Source organism: Corticium candelabrum, chromosome 16 (genome assembly GCF_963422355.1).
Source record: "Corticium candelabrum chromosome 16, ooCorCand1.1, whole genome shotgun sequence".
In the NCBI taxonomy this organism is placed as follows: Eukaryota; Metazoa; Porifera; class Homoscleromorpha; order Homosclerophorida; family Plakinidae; genus Corticium; species Corticium candelabrum.
The window spans coordinates 1,325,210-1,348,309 of NC_085100.1; the positions used below are offsets into that span (position 1 = coordinate 1,325,210).

Here is a 23,100-nt window from a genome sequence, read left to right on the forward strand (position 1 = left end):
ATAAAAAGAGGTGCTCCTGTCATACAAGATGATAAACATCCAGTTCAGAGAGGTCCAGTGGCCGTCGACAGGTGGGAACACATGTACTCCAGATAGAAGCGAGTGTGTGTCCATTTAATTTGTAATTGCAATTTAGGACTCCGAGCAACAATTTTGTTGAGCGCCATGCAAGTATGCCAAACACCCCATGCTCTTATTATTCATGATTTATAATGTTCAATGATGTAGGCATTATGATGTTCAACACAGTTGCATTATCAAAGCGCCAGTCAGTTTCCTCTCTGGATGACCAAAGACACCCTCATAGCCCTCAAAGGTTAGCCAATCACACTCCTACAGCCAATACTAAGTTTCTGCAGCACTCGGAGTTACCGATGCATTACCTTACCAGTATCAGTTGATAAGGCTAATAACGAGATGACTTGTTGATGTGACCTCTACCAATGACAGTAGCGTGTGTAGCCTCTAACACGGTAGAGTATGGACGTGTTTTATTGCCAAAATGTGTGCAACACTCTCAAGTTTTAAATGTAATACAACTTCACTACAAATGGAGATTGTGGAAAAGAAGAAGCATAACCGGTAGATACATGAAACAGAGAGAACACAAGAAAGGAAAGCAAGCAATACCAATAGGCAATGGAGAGAGAAGCGAATTAAAGGGAATAAGAATTTGACAATCACGATACTGTGCAGAATCTTTGTGGTATGACTCCATACACGCAGTATGGTAGATCCCTCCCTATAATGCACCCAGATGTGTGTACATGACATGATGTATAGTGTAACTGTATTCTATTTGTCTAGTTTGTCAAGTGTGCACGATACAGACAGATCAAGTAAGAGCACACACAATTAGCTGGACATCCAGCTGTTTCGTCCATCCAACCATTCTTTCCATTTTATCATTAGTTGTAATGTCTACAAGCAAACCCAACAGCAGTGCAACAACCAAGGGTAGCAGCTCTACTCTTCCTAATCCATTTCTACAATCGGAATTACTCTCATTCAACTCAAAGATGGCTTTAACTCAAAAGAGAAGTCATGGGATCTCTCCACGTGGTTTCCAGGACAAACCCCTCAGCTTACACGAATACCAAAGGAGAGCAAGTCAACAGAAATGGCACAGATCTCAACACCAGCAACAGCTTGAAAAGCTCCTGGATGAGTACGAGGTATTGCTAGTAACAATAGTGCCATTTTGAGCTTGACATGATGTGATAATGTGGCTGGTTAGAGGCAGAGTTTAAGTTCTGCAAACTCTCCATTTGTTATGAATCATCAGCGAAGTATGTCTCATGAAGATTGCATCATTGAAAATGTGAAATCTGAGGCTATAAGTACATCCAATCATTCATTTTTTCATTTGAAAAAGTAATTTTATTATATGAACAGTTAAATGGTATTGTTGCTAGTAATTGATTTAATTTTTGTTTACAGAAAGAAGGCTACTAGTAGTCGGTTACCTGTAAGAGGCACAAGGAGTGCCCCAAGTTCTGCAAGGTCACGTCATGTTATGCTAAATGGTTGCCTGACACTCTCCCTCCCTCCCTCGCTCTCCCTCCCTCCCTCCCTCCCTCCCTCCCTCTCTCTCTCTCTCTCTCTCTCTCTCTCTCTCTCTCTCTCTCTCTCACACACACACACACACACACACACACACACACACACTGTTGCTGACTTTGGCATTCAATTTTAGTTCACCACCTCCAGCAAGTGGAGTTCTCAGTGAATTAAACTTTAACGAGAAACGAAATCTCAGCTGCAAAGAGGAAGACATGTTCACCGAAGCAGACAGCATTCTACCCGTGAGTCAAAATTTCTCAAAATTCTTCAAACTTACAGTTTACTACAATTATAATATTATGTTTTTAGAGTTTGTCAGTTGGAGTAGCATTAGATCAATACACTGATGACTTATCAACAAATCTATGTAGTCAGCCTATACCAGAAGACAACACACTACATAATGACACTCAGGATCTCTCATTTGATGACTTCATTGGAGATGACAGTTGTATAGACCATACCGTCAAATCTGACTTATAAAATATCATAGTGTAGCGCAGCTAGATGCAAAACAATATGTCAATACAAAGTACATTAATTCATTAAAATAATATCCCAAATCACACCACACAAGTGATATCATCAATGATATTGATGACGTTATACAATGACATCATAAAAATTACGTCATACAATATCAAAAATGACGTCATACATAAGTAATATCATACACCTGGGGATCCCCACTTGTCTGCAAGCCACATTAACATGTGGCCTTCATCTTCGTCTACCGGTATCAATTCTGGGTAGCGTGACTGGTCTTGGTCAACCAAACCAAAGAGACCTGAACCGCAGCTGAGAACAGCCGCTCGACTGATCTTGTTTTTGAATGGGCAGCTTGTTAAGTCTAATGTTGAGTATTCTGATGCGGAATCCGCTTCAATTAATGTTGCTGTCTCATCCCGTTTGTAACTGTACTCAGCACTGAGAAGGTATGACACTCTCTGTCGCAAGTCAGGTTCGAAAGGAATCAAGCAACGAACGGCTCTTGCATGAGGCAACATTGTAGCAAGCGTCCGCATAACAGGAATGTCGACAATGATTACGTGGCCACCACCAGTGCCAATGAACAAGCAGCCAGCATGGATGAGCATGGATGTTACTCTGCTGTCTCTAGTGCTTGAGGTTGTCTCTTTGAGAATAGAGTGACAGTCAATTTGTTCCACTTTCTGTTGTGTTGACGCATTCCACTGATATACAAACCGACTGCCATGCGACGAGCACCACACGTACCTGTTATGTTGATCGATGTTGTCGCCACGTTGACATTCACTCGTAACCAAACATTTCACAAAATCACCCGATCGCTTTTCCTCGTCTCTCGTGTTCAGTGTTCCCTTCACGACATCTTGTGATGATCCACCAGCCACCAGACGTTGACTATCTAGGATTGCCATTTGACCGCTTTGAAGACCAGCCCACACCTCAATCAATCCATCTCCTTGAGGTATAGCGACCATACAGTGAACTGGTCCAATTGTAACACCCAAATCATGTTGCATTACAAGTCGTAGTCTAAGAGAGCAATGAGACACGGGTGACAATGATAAATTACTTGAAGTCCTACGATCAGAACTGTGATTGATGACATCGCGAAATACAACCAGCGTGCCGTCATCCTGTGCTACGAGGACACACCCAAGATCCTTGATATGAATGATTGCCAAAATGGCTTGACAAGTTTGGAATTTCTTCTGGTCAGCAAATGGATTCGAATCGAATTCTTCGTTACATGTAATTGGCCACTGTTGTAGTAGTGTGCGTGATTTTATGGAGTAGACAAACAGTCCGTGTTTCTCAGTGCCCACCCACATTGTGCTTTGCACGCAGCACATTGCTTGGCCGCGAGACGGGCATTTCAAAGCAACCTACAAGCCAAGTATGCCACATGTCAAGAGCAATAGACATTGCCAAGTATGTAACATGTCAAGAGTAAGAGACATAGCCAAGTGTGTAACACGTCAAGAGCAAGAGACATTGCCATATGCATGCTGTATGAACAGTCTACACTACAGTCTTCACTTCAGACATGACTCGTCTGCTAAAATTTACTACCGTATTCGCCCGTAATAACGCCCATACCGAAATAACGCCCATGCCCATATATACGCCCATGTGCGACAAATCAGAACTTTCCAACTTTCAGCCCGAAAAAACGCCCGTGCCCAACTATACGCCCATGCCCAAGTATAAGCCCAGGACACGCATGCGCAGACAAAACAAAATGGGGTCAGAAGAACATTCGTCTCCATCTGTGTGCGTTTGATGAGCTGGTGTCAGTGTTCAGTGAAAGTGGTTACCGCTAGACTCATGTCTTTGGTGCAATTACCAACCCTGATGCTCTTGACGGGCTTCAGGCCGACCACGTGTGTTTAGTGTTTAGTTTCTGCATGTATGTTGATGCTGCATGTAAGGATACCAGTACCTTTGATCTTGCAAACGAATAATTGCAAGCATTTGTGGTATTTCTGTCTTCAAGTATTTTAGATGATGACTGGCCAAACGACAGCATTTTGTGACCATGTATACGTATATGCCTAGGACCGAAATAACGCCCATGCCCTAGTATACGCCCAGAAAAGTGTTTCTTTTCTATACGCCCAGGGCATTATTACGGGCAAATACGGTATAAATTTTTTCCTCAAATCTAGCTATTAAACACTGTAAAATAATCTAAAAATTACAATTTAACACTTTAATTCAATTAATTTATACAATGGCAGAAAATATATCGCAAATCATGTAACTGCATGTTACAAAGTTTTAGTTATAAATAGTAAAACAAGTGTAATTTAACAACTAAAACATATAATGTTTACATTCAATCAACCTTCATCTGTTGTATGTCACTTTGACGTGTGCACATAACATAACCCTAAAGCCCTGTTCACAATACCTACATTGGCACCAACGTAACGAGACGAAATGTAGTGAACGTAACAAACGTTCGGTGGGTGATGTTCACAATTTAGCGTAGGCCAACATACAAAAACGTGACGTTGCGATAGCAGACACCTCTTTTCAAGCATTGCTCTTGGCAATAATGTCTTTGTATGCACAGGAAGTCACTTGCCACAAGCAAGGGTAGCTTTTGACAGCTTCAACTAGCTTCTCCTGCATAGTTTACAAATTGGTGTGTGCTACCATAACCATGCACGTGATTCCTTGCACCATTGCTATTGGTCAAACATTCCGTTTCGTACACCAACGTAATCCAACGTACCCAACATAACGTAACGTAACGTGGCGAAGAATAAGCCGGTTCACAATAAAACTTTCGTTACGTTCGTTACGTTCCGTTAGTGCCAACATAGATGTTGTTTAAGGTTTGCATGTGAGTCAAGTCATGCATGCATCATAACAACTGAAATATCTGCACGTCAGGGACAACAGCACAAAGCCACATCAACTTGATTTCTTGTTTCACGAGCTTGACCAACTACCCACATAGTTGCAGCAAAGTTTCATTATGATAATATTGATGAGGCATGCGCGTTAGGAATCCCAGCAAATGTCGACATTTTTACATTCATGTCGTCTGCTGTCCAGTCTCTTATTTGAAGATTTGCTGCAAATTGTCGCAGATGCTTTGATTTCTGTGACCTTCATCACCCAGCAAGTACAAGTCTGCAGTAGTCCCAAGTTTGCTGATTCTGCGCATACAACTGGACAAAATGTCCATACATCTGGGCAAACCGCAACTTTGCAGTATAATATGAACGCTCTTGTCCAACATAAGTTGACCAACAATGTCAGAGCCTCTGAAGACAGTATGAAGTAGCTCTAATGTCATCATGTCACAGAGAAGCAGCGTTTCTAACTGACAAATCAATCAACTGTGACGAAACCTGAATTCCCTATTGCAGGTACCAACCAACAGTGTGTGGGACATCATATTTTATGAAAGAAAAAACAAACGACCCAAAAAGTCTAGTTATCACGTGAAACAACCAATCAACCTGATGTAGCTCACCGTAACATCCTATCACCTTGATGTGTGTAAGTAACAACATTAGTACATAAATCTTACTTCAACTTTAGTTGTCTTGTTGAAACATTCCACAATGCTAATCTGACCAATTGAATTGCTCAGCCAAACCTCCAAATAGCGTTGATCATCACTAGAAAACAAAATGTCCTCCTCCTCCTCGCTTATCTGACGTGGTGCTATACACCCAGTCATGATTGTCAGCTTCTTAGTGACTCGTACGTGATGAACGAGTCGAAGAAAGAGTTCTGATTGCAAGACTCGCAGCACCTGAGTGAAATCAGGTCGTTGGGCTGGATCTTGTGTCCAACACCACCACATCAATGTGTGAACTGTGAAAAAATTTCGACGGTACTGCACACAACACAAGACAACACACAACTCACTATATGTGCAAAACCATGCAGAACTGAGCCACTGGGAAGACATACTTTGACTGAGACTTTTGGTCTTTTGCCTTTCAAGTATCTCAAACTAACACCAGCACTGACATCTTGAAATGGTTTTTCAAGAGTTAAGAGTTCGTAGATCAACAATCCGTATGTAAAGATATCAGCCTAAACAATTTGAATTCATATATAAAATAGTACAATAAAAATAACAAAATAAAATAATAAAATAAAAATAATAAAATAAAGGAGACGGATGACATTACTATGATGTGGAATACCACCATCCCCACTGCCAAGAACATCAAAGCCAATCGTCCAGACATCTGTCTCAGAAATAGGAAGACAAACACTTGTCTTCTTATTGAAATCAGCTGTCCTGCTGATGGCAACATTGGCAAGAAACATGCTGAGAAGTTGACGAAGTACAGCGACTTGCGAGTGGAGATAAGCCGCATGTGGCATTGTCGAACACTGGTGGTTCCGGTGGTCTTGGGAGCTTTGGGTACAGTGCACGCAGGTATTGCACGGTGGCTGGACATTATTCCAGGTCATCACAACCTGCAGCACTTACAGAAAACAGTGCTTCTGGAATCTACTCGGATCCTTCGTAAAGTCATGTCTTCTTTCTAGACAGCCGTGATGGTCTAAGTACTTCTGAAGCAGGGTTTGCTTCCGGTACTTGCAATAGACTTTACAAACCAGACTGATCTGGTTGAGCACGACATAATAAATAAATAAAAATAATAAAATAAAAATAGTAAAATAAAAATAGTAAAATAAAAATATAAAATAAAAATAGTAAAATAAAAATAGTAAAATAAAAATAGTAAAATAAAAATATAAAATAAAAATAGTAAAATAAAAATAGTAAAATAAAAATAATAAAATAAAATAATAAAATAAAATAATACAATAAAAATAATAAAATAAAAATAGTAAATGAAAAAATAGTAAATAAAAATAGTAAAATAAAAATAGTAGAATAAAAATAGTAAAATAAAAATAGTGAAATAGAAATAGTAAATAAAAATACTAAAAATAAAAATAATAAAATAAAATAATACAATAAAAATAATAAAATAAAAATAGTAAATGAAAAAATAGTAAATAAAAATAGTAAAATAAAAATAGTAGAATAAAAATAGTAAAATAAAAATAGTGAAATAGAAATAGTAAATAAAAATACTAAAAATAAAAATAATAAAATAAAAATGATAAAATAAAATAGTAAAATAAAAATACTAAAATAAAAATACTAAAATAAAAATAATAAAATAAAAATAATAAAATAAAAATAATAAGAACAATAAACACATTAGTATGTATCTGATGTTGCATCACATATGTTGCCCTGTGTATGTAGAGCAAGTCAATTCAAATATATTGTTGTATATAATTAAAAAATAAAAATAAATAATAAAATAAAATAACAAACTAATAAAATTCTAAAAATAAATCAATTATGTATAGACATACTTCAAAATAATATAATTCAATGTTAAAAGATGACAGACACCTTATTGATTCAAAAATCGTCTCACCTCAACAGAATACGCTTCTCGTCCTGCATGTTGCACAATCTCAGGTGCCAAGTAGTTTGGGTTTCCTTCCAGCTTCCCTGGTCTGATACCAAACGACGAAATGAATCGACTAATGCCGTAATCGGCAACCTTCACGTGCACTTGGTTGGGTTGATCACAACCTGGCTGAGGAAACTTCCACACCAGAACGTTATCAACCCTCAAATCGCGATAGATGATGTTCTGCTGGTGAACGTGCTGCATGCCACTTGCAACCTGCCGAAGAACCTCTCGTAAAGTGTACGGCAATATCTGGCAATTTGACTGACGATATTCGTCTGTGATGTTCTTGAGGTCGCCACCTGGTGCATAACGAGTGAGCATCCACAGTGGGTTGATGCACAGGCCGTAGAGAGGCAGCACGTTCGGGTGATGAAGAGTCAACATGACGGATATTTCAGCGCGAACAATGTTGTATAGTTGAGTCGCTTTCTCGGCATCCGTTTCGTTGCTGAGCCGGTCTTTCAAAGCTTCGTCAAATGTTTTAATTGCAATGTCGTCTCGTAGGTCATGACTGTCACGTCGCTTGCTTTTTGTCGTCGTCGTCATGTAACCCTGAAATACATTACCGTATCCACCCTTACCCAACTGCTTGCCCTGCACAACCAACGACTTATCAACTCGCAGGGAATACGGCAAGTCTTGAAATATCTACACACAAACATGCACATTAGGAAGACATCGCTAGAAATGCTGTATAAACGTACAACATCAGGTGCTAGCAAGTCAACCGTTGCTTCGGCGTGACTAGGGCAGAGCTGTGGCAATTGAGGAGAACCTGGTGCCAGCTGCTCCAAATAAACGTGAGAAATGCACGCCGAAAGAGAAACATAGTTAATATTGCATGAGCTATCGCTCATGTTTTGGGCTAATCCTGAAATTTCAAAGCTTGAATGAGCTTTAGGCATCTCAATAATTTGCCAGTTAGTTTCCCCATCAAAAGTGTTTGATTTCTCCTTCTGGAAACGATATGATGGACAATTGTCAACGCTCACTTGACTACCAATGGTTACAAGGTTTTTGTCACGTCTATTCCCAATTCGTTCACTGTGTACAAATTTCTTCTTTCTATCAGACGAGACAACGTTCGACATTGGGTCAAACACAGGCTCCTTGTTTACATCAGATACACAGTTGAGGCAGGGAATAATTCGTCTCACAGTTGAGTTGGAATGGTGCGATGCACCGGGTTGTAACCCTTCATACCAATCTCCCAGCAACGTGTCAACATGATATGCTCCTTTACTGAGAAGAAAAGCTGCCATCTGTGAGAAGCACTGGTTACGTGCCAAAAGGTCTTTGTTAGCTATTCGTTCGTTTTGTGATTGAAGTCTTTGGAGGTTCCTTCCTTGTGATCGAATGCGTGCGAATTGTTGCCTTGAGTGACTCTCGTGACTAACTTGTCGCTTCAAAGGCAATGGTGCTGTTGTCACTCTAATGCTTTCGACTGAGAGCAGCTGGCTTGCAGCTGTTGGAGATCGATCTCTTGAAAACTCTCTTGCAAATGTCGCTGGCTGCTGATTCTTCACCAGTGTGGTGAGAGCAGACGAAAAGACAGCAATTTCCAAGCAACAGGCGCCGTCAATTTTCGTATCATTCCCATCTATTTTGATAGAAATTGAATTATTGCCCAACGACATGACCCTAGCAGACTTGTTATTATTCCATCGGTGGTGGAGAGTACTAATGGGGTATCCTTCGAGAGTCAAGACGGTGACACCATAAACTTTCATACTGATTCCTTGCCGCCAGCAACTCCACTGAATAATATCAGAGTTGACGTCGTTGATACCACTGTCTGCAATCAGTTTCTTCATCGTGTGCTGAATTGATTTGTCAGTGAATATGCGAGACACTAGACGAGGCCAAAAGCCACTGACATGAAATGGAACTACGTAGATCCGGTAAAGCTTACGAGGCAGCCTCTTAACTGGAGACGACAACACATTGTATGACATCCCTGAGGCATTTGAGTTTGACAATTTTGATTGTTGCCGACCAAATGTAATGCCAGAAGTGACACGACTATTCTTCCGTTGTTCTGGCTGATGACCTTCAACTGTCTTGTCTAGAGACTCCACAAAGCTTTGTGGTCTTACTTCTCCACTCTGGGAAATTGACTCAAACGATGAAGAAGCGAATGACTCAGAGAGGGTCAAAGACTCACAAGACAAACACACAGCCTCATTGGCACTGACAGGAAGGATGGATGGAATAAGCAGCCGGTCGCCGTCAATTCGTAAGGCGACTTCAAATTTCTCCAGCAACGCGATGTATTCGTTGTGAAGATGAGCAGGAAACTCGTTACCCCGAAACAGCTGCTGTAAGTTGTTGATATTTAGGATGCCATTCTTGGCACAAGGGTTGGCTGCTTGTAGACCCACTACTTTAGATGCCATTCGACACAGCCACTGTGGATCAATAAAATAGAGATCCTTCAGTAGTCGACCTTTGTAGTTCAGCAAAACACCTAAATACATAAATATTAACTTGCTATAGTAGGCACATGTGTGTGTGTGTGTGTGTGTGAGAGAGAGAGAGAGAGAGAGTGTGTGTGTGTGTGTGTGTGTGTGTGTGTGTGTGTGTGTGTGTGTGAGTGCGCTTGTGTCTGTGCATGTGTCTTAGCTTACCATTATCATGCAGAAACTGGGTAGCATGGTCAAGCTCCTCGCTATTCTCAACCAAACGTTTAGCCCCTGGGCCTCCTTCATCAATTTCAATCTTGTCTTTCAGAAGGTCTCTACACAACAACACAACAATCAACCACACAGCTCACAACCAACTACAACAATCACATACAAAAACTGTTTGTTGCTAATAACAGGAGGTCTACCACTCTTGTCCCATTCACACTTCAATTTTGTCACTGTTTTTTCAAGCCACAAGTAGCTTGATGGAACCATCTGCTGCAACATTGGCTTCCCACTGGTTCGTTCCGAGTAACTTCCTGCAACACAAATTATACCATCATTTCCTAAACAAACATAGAGAATTCTTGCACCATACCACGAGCGTCTCTCATTTCACAAGCAATTTCAAAAAGCTTCGTTCGCAAAACTTTGATGTTTTTCAGCTTGTTCACCAGAGACACCTCAATGTGACCAACAACACTTGAGAAACTATTACGACTCGGAGACTTGTATCGACGTCTCAGCTCACCAATCAGCATTTGAAGGTGCACACTAGCATCAGATCGTCGTTCTATTACATCTAAATGTGTACCAACAATTAGCACTGGTGATCCAGGCGCACACGCTTGAATGTTTGCCAGCCAAGATGCTAAGCTCTCAATGCCTTCCTCCCCATCCGCCAAGTTCCACAGCACAAGATAAATAGACCGATGTGTGAGGAAACACTGGTGTGTGGCATAGTATTCCTCGTGGCCAGCAAAATCCCAAATCCCGAATGTTATTGGATCTTCTTTGCTGTATAAACCTTTTCCCGGTTTCAGTACAATCTCACTGATCTCAATGCCGACAGTTGCTGTAGTCGTCTTCTCCCGCAGTCTGCTGTCTGTGAGAAAGATTCTCTTAAAACTGTCATAGTTGACAAGTCGATGAACGAGAGTCGACTTGCCTTTCTTTGCCAATCCAACAACCATTAGCTTCATTCTGCGATAGAGTTGTGCTCCGACTTGACGGTGACGAAGAAAATTAATGATTCGTTTTGCTCCTTTGTTCATCTCACTTTGTGGGAGATCAACAAGATCAAGTCCATCCAGACTCAATGTCAAGAGCTCATTTAAACAGATGAGATCAGGTGATAGCTTCTTAATGTTCGCATTGTCTGACACCTTCAGCACTCTCAGCTCCTTCAGATAACAAATGTGACGTGGAAAAGCAACGAGTTTGTTGTTGCAGAGTTCTAGAGTATGTAGATGTGGATAGAGTGCGATGACCATGCGGTTTTCAGTCCCATCTCTGTCTTTGTCCTCCTTCACTTGAACTAGTTCCATGTCACACAGCTGATTGTTTCTCAGCTGTAAGAAACCTAGATTTATCAGCACATCGTGACGCTGATGTCGACATTGGGAACTGCCTCCAGATGGTATTTTGTCATCGACAAGGCAAGTAGGTGTTGTACGTCTCTCACATAGTGTCGTTTGGATAAAATTTGACTTTGCATTCAAATTTTCAATTGACTGGGGCAGCATGGCAACTGGATCTATTGCTTCAAATTTGTTGAACGAAATGTTGAGTCTCTTGAGGTTTGGAGCAAGACACGGAAAACCAAGAGGCAAACTCATTAGCTTGTTGTGAGACACATTCAAGACAGTGAGTGATGACGATTTACAGTGCGTACCGTGTTCACCATCTGCATCTGTCTCATCTATGCTTTCACTCACCGTGTAATTGTAAGCTCCAACAGTAGGTGTCCGATGTTTCAGTGATGGATCAGAATCGTGTTCATGTGATGGGACTGTGTCACCAACAACCAACGTCGGTGTTCCGCTTCCTGTTGACAAAAAATGGTGAGACGCCAGACTCTTCGCCGGAAGTGTTTGCAACAACTGTTTCTGTTTTGCTTGCAATTGGTACGACCCCTGTCTACCACCAGATCCTGAAGTGGATGTGAAGATATCAGGAGGCAGCACATCCTCTGCAATCTCATCGCTCTCATCAATGCTTGATGATGGTGACACAGTTGATCTTGTGTCACTGCCGTTGCTTTGTATATTCGAACTGCTTGTACCCGTTTTCCTCAACATGTCAGATTTGACATATCGAAGTGTCTTGTTTTCCCTTTCATTGCAGCTCTTGTTACCAAGATCTGTCAATGACCTCGCTTTTCTAATACCCTTGCTCTTAGCTAACTCACTCACTCGTAAATGCAAATTTGAAGGAGTTGGAGGAGTCGTCGGCATCATGCTTGTCATGTAATCTCCGCATGGACCTGGCAGGCGTGTTATGCTATTTTTCATTAGATTAAGTTCACTCAATGAGTGTGATGACCAAACGTTATCAGGAAGTTTGGCGATCATGTTTGCTGATGCAAACAACGTTTGGAGATTAGGAAGCTCAAAGAGCTCTCTTGGTAAATCGGTTAGCTTATTCTTACTGACAATAAGTTTGGAGAGCTTCTGACACGGAAGGATTCCCTTCCTTGAGGCACCAGCCGTGATCCACGGATCTTCTTCTTTCGATAAATGACTGCATGATAAGATGGCTTTCGTATCATAAAGGTACGTCAACTTGTTGTTTGCAAGGCTCAGCGTAGTCATCTCTGTCATAAAAAAGATTTCAACCGGAACCGTAGTCAGTTGATTTTGAGACAAATCAAGATAAGTGACACAAGAAAGGGATGCTAGAGTGACATCCACTCCGACTGGTGGTGTAATTCCTTGCATGTCACGAAGCTGCTCAGCCGCTTGGATGAGCCACTGGCGTGTGATATGTGGAAGGTTCCGTCCTTGCCAGTTAATCTCATTTGGCTCGGCGGTTTCTAAATCACAACAATCGCCAACTAACCTGAAGAGAAGCAAAGCAACTATGTCTTCTCGTTTGTACTTGAAAGCTGCAGCTAAAGCTTCGGTCATGTCAGCACACTGGTTGTGTTTTAGCAAAACTTTCGTTGTTTCCATGTAGCCATGCTCTACGGCAGCAGTTAGAAGGCCACGCACTGTGTTGTGAGAGATAGCAGGGTCACTGCATACGTTACACACTGTCTCTCTAAAGTACGAAGACTTATCAAAGATAAGATCAAGAATGAGATGTCTGTTCTCCTCTGCAGCTTGCATCAACACAGTTCTTTCTGTGCCATCAACTACAGTAAAATCGATCATCAAATGGTTAGAGATTCCTGTTCTCAGTTCATTGCTCATTTCCTGTTCAAGAATTCTCGATATTTCTCTTGAAAAATCCAACATTGTTCGCACCACATTCTCATGTTGGTTCAATACAGCCAAATGAAGTGCAGTATGCCCAGAAAATCTTTGTTCATTGATATCAAGCAGCTGTGGATCATAATCAACTCGGTCAACAGCAATAATGTCACTTTTGATGCTAACACAATCAAGACCGTTGCAACTCAGCCATATTGCTGTATAACATTGAAGCAAAAAACGAACTATTTTGTCATTACCTGTAGCAGCCGCATCATGGAGTGGCATGCTACCATCTTGTGCTTTAGAAACGAGCAGCTTGGGATAATCTTTGACCAGCATTTGTACAATAGCAAGCTGTTTCTGCAACGTATCACGTAACTGGCATGCAACATGAAGCACAGAGTCTTCTGCAATATCTGGCAAAATGACATCATCAATGTCAAGGTGTTCCACAGCACACTGTTTCACATATAATGTTGCGATGTCGTTGACCTTACTTGAGACTAATGTGTCACCATTAAAACGTCGTCCAATAGCTTTGTAGCATTCCAGCAAGAAACAGACAACTTTACAGTTACCAGCAGCCACTGCATAACACAATGCCTTATTTCTGTTCGCTCCCGCATGTTCCAAATCCAATAATGTGGGATGAGCTTCTAACAACATCTGGACAATAACAAGTTGCTGCTCATCATTGCCTGAATTGTGACAAACGGCAAGCAAAGCGGAGTCTTCATCCTCCTTGTTTGGAAATGGCAAGAACCGTTTCTCAATTAGCCATTTTACTTCAGGGACCATTCCTTGTTGACATGCGCTAAATTAAAAAAATAATTATCAATTTAAATTATATTGTTTGTGATAACTGACTGCCTGCTTGACACTGAAATTGGCATGCACACATGCAAAGAAAAGTTTTCATTTACTAAAATAAACAGCCAGCTCCCTTTCGAGAAATACAAGCCACACATGAAATCATTGTGATAAGATAAGCAATGTCATTCAAATTTCACTCACACATGTCACAAGCCTGTAAGTAAAATGTTTCTCTCAAATGACACATTGGATCTCTGGTGAGAATGTAGCAAGCTTGTTTTCTGCACTGTACAGTACGTATGTCAGTGTGTGAAGAAATGGTCATCAAGTTGTCATTTGACGACTAACTGAGTTCATGTGACAACCAATTATACCAGCAAGGCTGCCATCCTGACAACCAAAATCACTCAAGTTATGGCAGACCCAATAAACTTTTGTTTCTATGCAGTAGAGTAGAATAGTGAAATTACTCAGACAGAGAATGACATCTCTGAAGTCCTGAGATATTGTTTACTTGCCAGAACAATCAGTATCATTATTTGATATTCATGAAATATATGTAACAGTTCAGAGGTTGCCAAAATGATGACTACGTCTGCCATAAATTTTGAACACTGGTATGTGTATGTACAATATATATATATATATATATATATATATATATACAGACTTGGACAAAATTATAGGGACACTTGGCATTTTTGTGTCTAGTCTAACTTTGGCACTGAATTTTTCTCTAGCAAAACCAAATGTTTTCAAATTTCTTTTTTCATGGATTGCGCCATTGTTAGTATGTAACATAGCTTGAGTTCAAGACTGCAGCTTTACGTACTACCTACTGCACATCTAGTTTGCTTTGAAGAAGGAAGACGGCCATTCCTACTTTTCTTGTCTTTGTCTTTGTCACGTTCATCGCTCTTGGATGCTCATTCTTGGCATACAATCTAAGAATGCTCTGTAGTAGACAGTGAAAGCAATTTTGTGGGTCCTTGTATCAACATTATGAAAAAAGACGAATCATCTGTTTTTGCGCATTGATTTCGCGCATGTCATCACAATTTGAATTGTTTTTCCATTTTAATCAATAAACAAACTTCAACGTATTCAAAAATCATGCGACACTAATTAATTACAAAGAAATCCTGCTAAGACAAAAACTAAAAAAGTTATAGCAACAAAAGAACATTGACATGCCACTTCCGGTCCATGTTTGACGTAGCAAAATCTCAAACTGCTACCGCCAAAATGTCAGCTGCACTAAAACCACTGCCCTTGAGACCGCCAAACTTAGGCGATAAGTTAGCCTGAACGCTCAGCTGCACGCAGTTGCACAGTCTTGTTCCGTGTAATATTTCACGAGTTGCAGCGATGCCTCGAGGCAAACAGTTGAGTCCAAAAACGTGAGAAAAAATTGAAGCCCTTCACTCAGTTGGCCATTCTGTGCGTCAGATTGCAGCTTTTGTCCACCGCTCCAGGAATTCGGTTCATCAGTGCCTGCAACAGCTTTCTCATGGCAGCAGCGATTATGAAAAACGACCTGGACGTGGGAAGGCAACAACAATCCGGGAAGATCATCGACTGAAGAGAATGGCACTGCAGAACCGCAGAGCACCATCACGACTGCTCTCGTATCAGCTGACTGATAAATCCGGCAAGCAGGTGTCAAGTAGAACAGTCCGTCGTCGTCTCAGTGAGACAAGAGTAAACGCTCGGAGGCCTAGAAAAAAACCACTGCTAACAGAAAACCATTGGCGTTTGCGACTGGGATGGGCAACCACTCACACACAATAGACTTTGGATGACTGGAAATCTGTTCTTTTTACAGATGAGTCAAAAGTCAGCATAGGAAACGATGGTGCTCTGTACGTTTGGCGTTGCAAAGGTGAGGAATTTCTCCCTGAATGTTGTGATCGTACGGTCCAGCACGCGGCCAGTGTGATGGTGTGGGGATTGATGTGTTGGCATGGTGTGGGGTCTCTGGTGAAACTGGAAGGTCGTTTGGACAGCACGGCGTACCAACAGGTTCTGGAGGAGCACATGCTTACAGACGCAGCGGCACTGATAGGAGACGACTTTGTCTTCCAGCAGGACAACGCACCAATCCACACGTCTCGGTCAACAAGACAATGGCTACGCCAGCATGACGTCACACTGTTGGACTGGCCGCCAAAATCGCCTGATGCGAATCCAATCGAGAACTTGTGGCATGAACTCAAAACTGCTGCCAACCGTCGCGAACCGAGAACTGCAGCTGAGCTCTGGAATGCTCTACAAGAGGCGTGGCAGCAGATTCCAGCCGTGTGTGTCCGGAACTTGGCAGAAAGTGTTCCGCGACGTTTGGACGCAATTGGGAGGGCAAGAGGCAAGAATGCTTGGTACTGAGGAACTGGTGAAGAGCTTCAGTTTTCCTTCGCGTTATTAAAACCGGCTTTTTTAAAAGCCACTAAACAAAATCAGAAAGAGTCTAACTTACGACGCTTACGCAGTCATGACGTCATACACTTTTAGGTCTCGTTTTCCGCAATGCAAAACGTAGAAAACAATTTAGGGTCTACAGTATTCTCAAGAAACCTAACAATCGACGCGGTAACTATTAAGTTCCTAACAATATTGATAGTTGGTAAATTGTGACCTAATTATTGTGTTACTACATACCCACAGCGGGGTGTCCCTATAATTTTGTCCAAGTCTATATACATCTCTGGAAAAAATTATAAGACCACCCTTCAAATTTTGGGTTTAGGGTTACAAATGTACCACATTTTGTTGATACCAGGGCTATCACTGTCATTTATAACAGTTTGGTTCATATACTAAGATGCTGTAAGACATGCCTGTTTATATGCTTATATTAATCTGAAAATGTATCAACCAAAAATCTACCAAATTACATGACAATTTGTTAGAAGAAGATTTACTAAATAAATAAACATACAATAAGCAGTAAATAACAATAACCAACATTAACAGCAATATGCAACTACAAAAGTACGAAAAACACTCAATATTTTGTGGCAAAGCCCCTGTTTTTAATCACAGCCCGAATTCGACTTGGGATGCTTTCCACCAGCCTCTCACATTCATCTTGAGTGATCGTTTCCCACTCCAGGCGTAGAAAATCAAACAACTCTGCTTTGTTTGAAGGTTTGTGATTCTCCATTTTGCGTTTCATGGTATTCCACAGGTTTTCTATTGGGTTAATATCTGGAGATTGAGCTGGCCAAGTCAGGATCCTGATGTTCTTTTCTTCCATCCATGACTTTACAGACTTTGCTGTGTGGCATGGCGCATTGTCTTGTTGAAATATCCAGTCATCAGAGTTGGGGTATAACATCTGAGCTGATGGAAGTAGGTCTTCTTCGAGAACAACCCTGTACTTGGCTTGGTTCATGCGTCCTTCGCAGAGTCGGACTTTGCCAGTTCCTGACTTACTAAAACAACCCCATATCATCACCGATCCTCCGCCGTGTTTCACAGTTGGGGCAAGGCATTCTGGTCTATACGCTTCTCCTGACCTTCTACGAACCATCAAACGCCCTGGAGTGGGACAAAGCTGGAAATTGGATTCGTCAGAAAAGATTACTTTGCTCCAGTCATCAACAGTCCAATCCTTGTGGTCTTTTGCAAACTTGAGTCTTTGCTTTCTTTGTCTTTCATTAATGAACGGCTTCTTTCTTGCTCTGTGGGACTTCAGTCCTACTTGAAGGAGTCTGTTGCGAACAGTTCTGGCTGAACAGTTGACATTGCACCCAGATTTCCACTCTTTTTGGAGGTCACTTGAAGTCAGTCGTCTATTAGAGAGAGACTTTCGGATGAGGTAGCGGTCTTCCCTGGCACTAGAGAGACGTTTTCTGCCACGGCCTGGTTGCACTTCAGTTGCTCCAGTTGTTTTCTTTTTCTCCTTTGTCTGGTGAACAGCAGTTTTGGAAATCTTGAGTCTGGAAGCAACTTGTCGCTCGCTGTAGCCTTCCTTCAGCAGTACCAGGATAGCTGTCTTCGTTTTACAACTCAATTGCTTCTTCTTCGGCATGGTAGTATTAGTTAAAAATAGCATTTAACGTTACTCCATATATAGTACAGAAATGAAACTTAAATTGTGGGTTTTGCATAGCATGTAGTTATACTTAGTAAAACAATTTCAGACCAGGTAATGTCTCTGTAACTTCTTTTGCTAAAACGCTATTTTTATTGTTTTGTCTGCATTTCATTATCAAAAATGTAATGGTTAAATATTATAGATAATCATTATTGCTCAATCTGATTTGTCAAACCACTTACGTAGTCAAAATGCATCTGGTCTTATAATTTTTTCCAGAGATGTATATACAACTAAAATCGGCTGTGTTTGTATATCTATACTTATTGTATATACTATATAAAATTGACGGTGTTTGTATATATATATATATATATATATATATATATATATATATATATATATATATATATATATATATATATATGTATGTATAAGTTTGATAGCCGGCTAGACCGGATCACCTATGAGGCTAAAATTTGGGGTACAGACGTAACTCAGCATGGGTAAGAACATGGGCAGGGTGGCGTCGTCTTCCAGCTTTTTCAGTCGAGTCCCCTTTTGGGAGTGCATCGTAGAACGATATAATGCTGTTCATCGCTCAAGAAGAAAACTGAATGCCCCTGATAGACTCAATTTGAAGGAAGTTCCGTTACTTGAACTCAATCTCATATGGTAGCTTTGTTTTCTCATAACTAAGAGTGCAATGCTCACTTTCAATATCCATTGTTTGTTCACATGCCATTGTTACGTCACAATGCTATAGCTATCCAGCAGTCCCATCAGACTGCGTTATCTGAGCAAGCTGTAGTTGATTTGTTTACCATAGACATCAAACTACATTCAGAGCAAAAAGATAAGAGCTCCAAAAGAAATATTGTTTAGTGCATATACGTAGGTAGGTTGGAAACGTGCTGAGTATATTCTAAAATATCCCAAGAACCCGCCTCTACTCACTCGCATTGGACAATATCACACTACGGCCAGAGCAAAGACGTAGAGGTCCACTTTAGTAATGGTCAGTGCGTAGATTGGAAACGTGCTGAGTATATTCTGTACAATATCCCAGGAGGAACCGCCTCCACTCGCAGGCAAATTACTCTGCAACGGCTCATCGGACCTCCACCAAAATTAAGCTGACCTCAGACGGTATGCACGGAGTGTGTCGTTTCTTACCGGCGATGTCAAAAACAACAAGATATTTTGTGTAGGATATCTGGGTATTTAGAAATATGCCTACTTTCGGTTTTTCCGAGTACGCTCGCCGAATACCTGCCACATTCAATATGCCTGTTTCCTGCAACGGCAGCAACGTCTTCGAAGTGATAATAACATCCAATGAGACTGTTGAAATGGGTCCAAGAAGACTCACTGAAGAGACATGTGACTGCATTTGCACTGAATCCAACCTACACGTTTCCTGCACCGAGAGCTACACTGGGAGAGTGAAAACATCGAAACCGGAGAGCAAACAGTGTGCTAAACCATGCATGCCTGCATGCCAAGCTACTGCATGTATCCTATGAGTGAGTAAGAAATTGCACGTGACTTTCAAGTTTCTGTTGCCCAGATATATATCTCTGAACGGAAAAGTCGCTGCAAATTTCTCGGAATGGAACACTTGGTTAAGTTTTCATTTGTCTTCAACGGGATCTTAACTAATTAGCACATTCCAGTTTATTTGAACAGACGCCCACACCAGTCATTTGAACTGAATCCACACAGGGAGTGTGTCGATCAATTTCTACTAAAAAAATTGCACATGACGTGTCTACACATGCTCAAACTGAGTCTTTAGTCATAACGGCACAGTACTCTGCCCGTACGAAGGACAGGTCATGTATCTAGTATATATATAAATCATGCATGCCTGCATGTCAAGCTACTGCATGTATCCTATGGCTGAGTAAGAAACTGCACGTGACTTTCAAGTTTCTATTGCTCAGATATATATCTCTGAACGGAAAAGTCGCTGCAACTTTCTCGGAATGGAACACTTGGTTAAGTTTTCATTTGTCTTCAACGGGATATTAAATAATTAGCACATTCCAGTTTATTCGAACAGACGCCCACATCAGTTATTTGAACTGAATCCACACAGGAAGTGTGTCGATTTCTACCAAAAAATGCACATGAGGTGTCTACACACACTCAAACTGAGTCTTCCATCATAACACTACAGTACTCTGCCCGTACGAAGGACAGGTCATGTATCTAATATATATATATATATATATATATATATATATATATATATATATATATATATATTGTAGCGATCTGACGGAAGACATAGTCTGAGCGTGTGGTGGACACGTCACGTGCACTCTTTGTTGCGAGGTCCCAGATGTGCTGAATGAATTCAAATCTTGTCTTCACGCTTTTTCGATAGAACTTGACAAACTCCCCGTGTTGCGCTTGGTACAAAAGACGTGTAGGTTGAATTTGGTGCAAATGCAATCAGAATTTGGAGAGAAACGAAAGCAAAGCGCTAGAAGAGTAAGTTCCGTCGGCAAGAAATATTTGATTGCTTGAAGCTTTGCGAAGGACGACGACACGTACAGTCTATACAGGACTGGTGTGGGTGTGTGTTCAAATAAACTGGAATGTGTAGCGTTTGCCTCATTGAGAAATTTTACGCTGGGGGCAACCCCTCGAGAGGGAACCCATTGCATATTTTTTAATCTTTTTACGAAAACCTTCCCCTTAGTGTGCCAAGTGTGCCTGCCAATTTCGATTGTGAACGAACAAAAGACATGACCGCGTATCGCAAACACAGACAAACAGACAGACAGACAGACAAACAATTTGAGCTTTATATTACTGTGTGTGTGTGTGTGTGTGTGTGTGTGTGTGTGTGTGTGTGTGTGTGTGTGTGTGTGTAGTGTGTGTGTGTAGTGTGTGTGTAGTGTGTGTGTGTGTGTGTGTGTGTGTGTGTGTGTGTGTGTGTGTGTGTGTGTGTGTGTGTGTGTGTGTTTAACTGTGAATACCGTATGAGCAGCGAGGAGTCTTTCCTGACCAAGTCACGAACTTGGCTTTCTCTAAACTCATGAAACAATTTTCTAAAATCATCGACACACTTTGCTCGAGAAAATCCTGTCAAAACAAACACAGAATCAAAGTTTTAATTGTTTTTGATCATTTAGCTTAAGCTTACTATCTGACAGTGTCTTAGCCACCTTCGTGTTCTCCTCCAGTCGCTGCTTACAACTGCGTATTGCCTTGTAACACTTAACTTGACCAGATCTAGTGGCAACGTTTTCAGGAGTCTCTCCTTTTGAGTTGCAAGCATTAAAATCTGCTCCGTACTTCAGGAGGTCTATCACACACTGCTGGGAACCGTGTGCAACAGCAAAATGCAAAGCAGTCTAGAATAAAGAATAAAGTTAGTTGTTTATACATGTCAGTCAACATGACTGTCCATCCCTTTACCAGTTGGTCTATTGTTTATATGTCTGTTTTGTCTGTCTACCATAAACTCCAAACATCTGTTTACACACACACACGCACGCACACACGCGCGCGCGCGCGCGCGCGCACACACACACACACACACACACACACACACACAGTCAACATATACAAAAGTCTCAACTTCAAATTTCTCTAATTCTAACTGCATACCACACCAAACATCTTGCCATTAAAGTTCCCGGTTTCACAGATAATCAAATCCTTAACATCTCTTACATCTTACCACAGCATAAGCGGGTATATTGAAGAAAGCAATCATTCACCACAAGAAGACAAAACACACCCCAGACCAGCAGTTACATTCCCTTATCATAAATACTACATCATATGGCACATCAACCCTAACTGAATGTCATTATCATTAGCAGTTAACAGGAAAATAGCAGAAGGTCACACAGTGGTCCCTTCCACTCCAAAAGCCCATTAACTTGGTTTTAAAACAAAGGTGGCCTCTCATATTAAAAAAGTGCATGAGTATTCTGTTGATGTATGTGAATGAATCAGAAGGTGGTGGCACATCATACATGAGAGCGATTACAGTTGTCGATTATAATAACACTATTGTTGTTCTCACAATGAGAGTATTGAAAGTGAAAGTGTACCAACCGGAAACGTATGCACTTTCATGCATAAAAATGTTGTTTAGTATCAAAGCAGAATGTCAACGTCGTGAGTTCACAAATTCATGTCAGTATGCTCTACCCCTTCCACACAAACTCTCAAACAAATCACTACATCTATCAAACTCTCCTGTGTATGTCTGTATGTCTGTAAGTCTCGTGTCTGTCCACGTGTAAGACTTACAAACCTGTGAACCATGTTCAGCGCCAGACACAGCATTACAGTCTCCTATAACACACAAAACAGCTTACACAGTGCCACACATCACATTAAAAACACAGAGAGCAACAGAAAAGGCGCCAAAAGCAACATGCGAGTCTACTTACTCACACAACACAAGAACCGAAATGTCACACAGTGAGCAGCTCACCAACCTCCTGCTTCAATAAGCGCCTCTAAAACTTCGACACTGTCCATTTCCGCTGCTCTGTGTAACGCCGTCTTTCCGTTTCGTCGCTCGGCAAGCAACCGAGCTCTCGAAAAGCTGCGAAGTCCCGCCAGTTCGCGTCGCAGACCGACCACGTCTCTCTTTTCGACGTAATCGAAAATTCCTTTGCGACGCTGGACGGGAAAGAGAGACTCTGGTGACTCGTCTGAGGCCATTGGGATGAGGTGTGACTGATAAGCACGTGAAGTGTGGCGGCGTTTCCGATGTCTTTTCGAAGGCCTGGGTACACGAGGCTATGCAAGCCTCGCTTTCCAGACCCGTGTAGCGCCAATCTCTAACGGCTCTGACAAACCGGGATTAATAAATTTTTCTCTAGATATTAATACTATTGTACTAAACAAATAAAAATGTTATGTTG

The 23,100-nt window shown here is 41.2% G+C and overlaps 2 protein-coding genes across 2 annotated transcripts in view; one reads left to right on the forward strand and one right to left on the reverse strand.

Annotated features, from left to right (window-relative positions):
* Window positions 1-2,046, forward strand: part of LOC134191821 (band 4.1-like protein 5) — a 6,488-nt gene extending 4,442 nt beyond the window's left edge. The window contains exons 14-22 of the mRNA XM_062660442.1: window positions 1-71; window positions 137-171; window positions 229-316; window positions 808-839; window positions 913-1,175; window positions 1,238-1,374; window positions 1,441-1,503; window positions 1,697-1,805; window positions 1,873-2,046. The exon at window positions 1-71 is cut by the window's left edge and continues 1 nt beyond it. Of these exons, the coding sequence (XP_062516426.1) occupies window positions 1-71; window positions 137-171; window positions 229-316; window positions 808-839; window positions 913-1,175; window positions 1,238-1,374; window positions 1,441-1,503; window positions 1,697-1,805; window positions 1,873-2,046 (972 nt within the window). The remainder of the gene's footprint in view (window positions 72-136; window positions 172-228; window positions 317-807; window positions 840-912; window positions 1,176-1,237; window positions 1,375-1,440; window positions 1,504-1,696; window positions 1,806-1,872) is intronic.
* A 68-nt stretch (window positions 2,047-2,114) lies between these two features.
* LOC134192429 (leucine-rich repeat serine/threonine-protein kinase 1-like) lies at window positions 2,115-22,930 on the reverse strand. Its single transcript, XM_062661168.1, has 12 exons — window positions 22,669-22,930; window positions 22,482-22,522; window positions 21,357-21,567; window positions 21,190-21,295; window positions 10,533-14,164; window positions 10,326-10,473; window positions 10,157-10,266; window positions 8,234-9,996; window positions 7,488-8,177; window positions 5,986-6,111; window positions 5,597-5,908; window positions 2,115-3,434 (listed from the first exon to the last, which is right to left on the reverse strand). The coding sequence occupies exons 1-12, from the start codon at window positions 22,895-22,897 to the stop codon at window positions 2,232-2,234; spliced, it is 8,571 nt and encodes a 2,856-aa protein (XP_062517152.1). The 5' UTR covers window positions 22,898-22,930; the 3' UTR covers window positions 2,115-2,231.
* Between the last annotated feature and the right edge of the window lie 170 nt (window positions 22,931-23,100).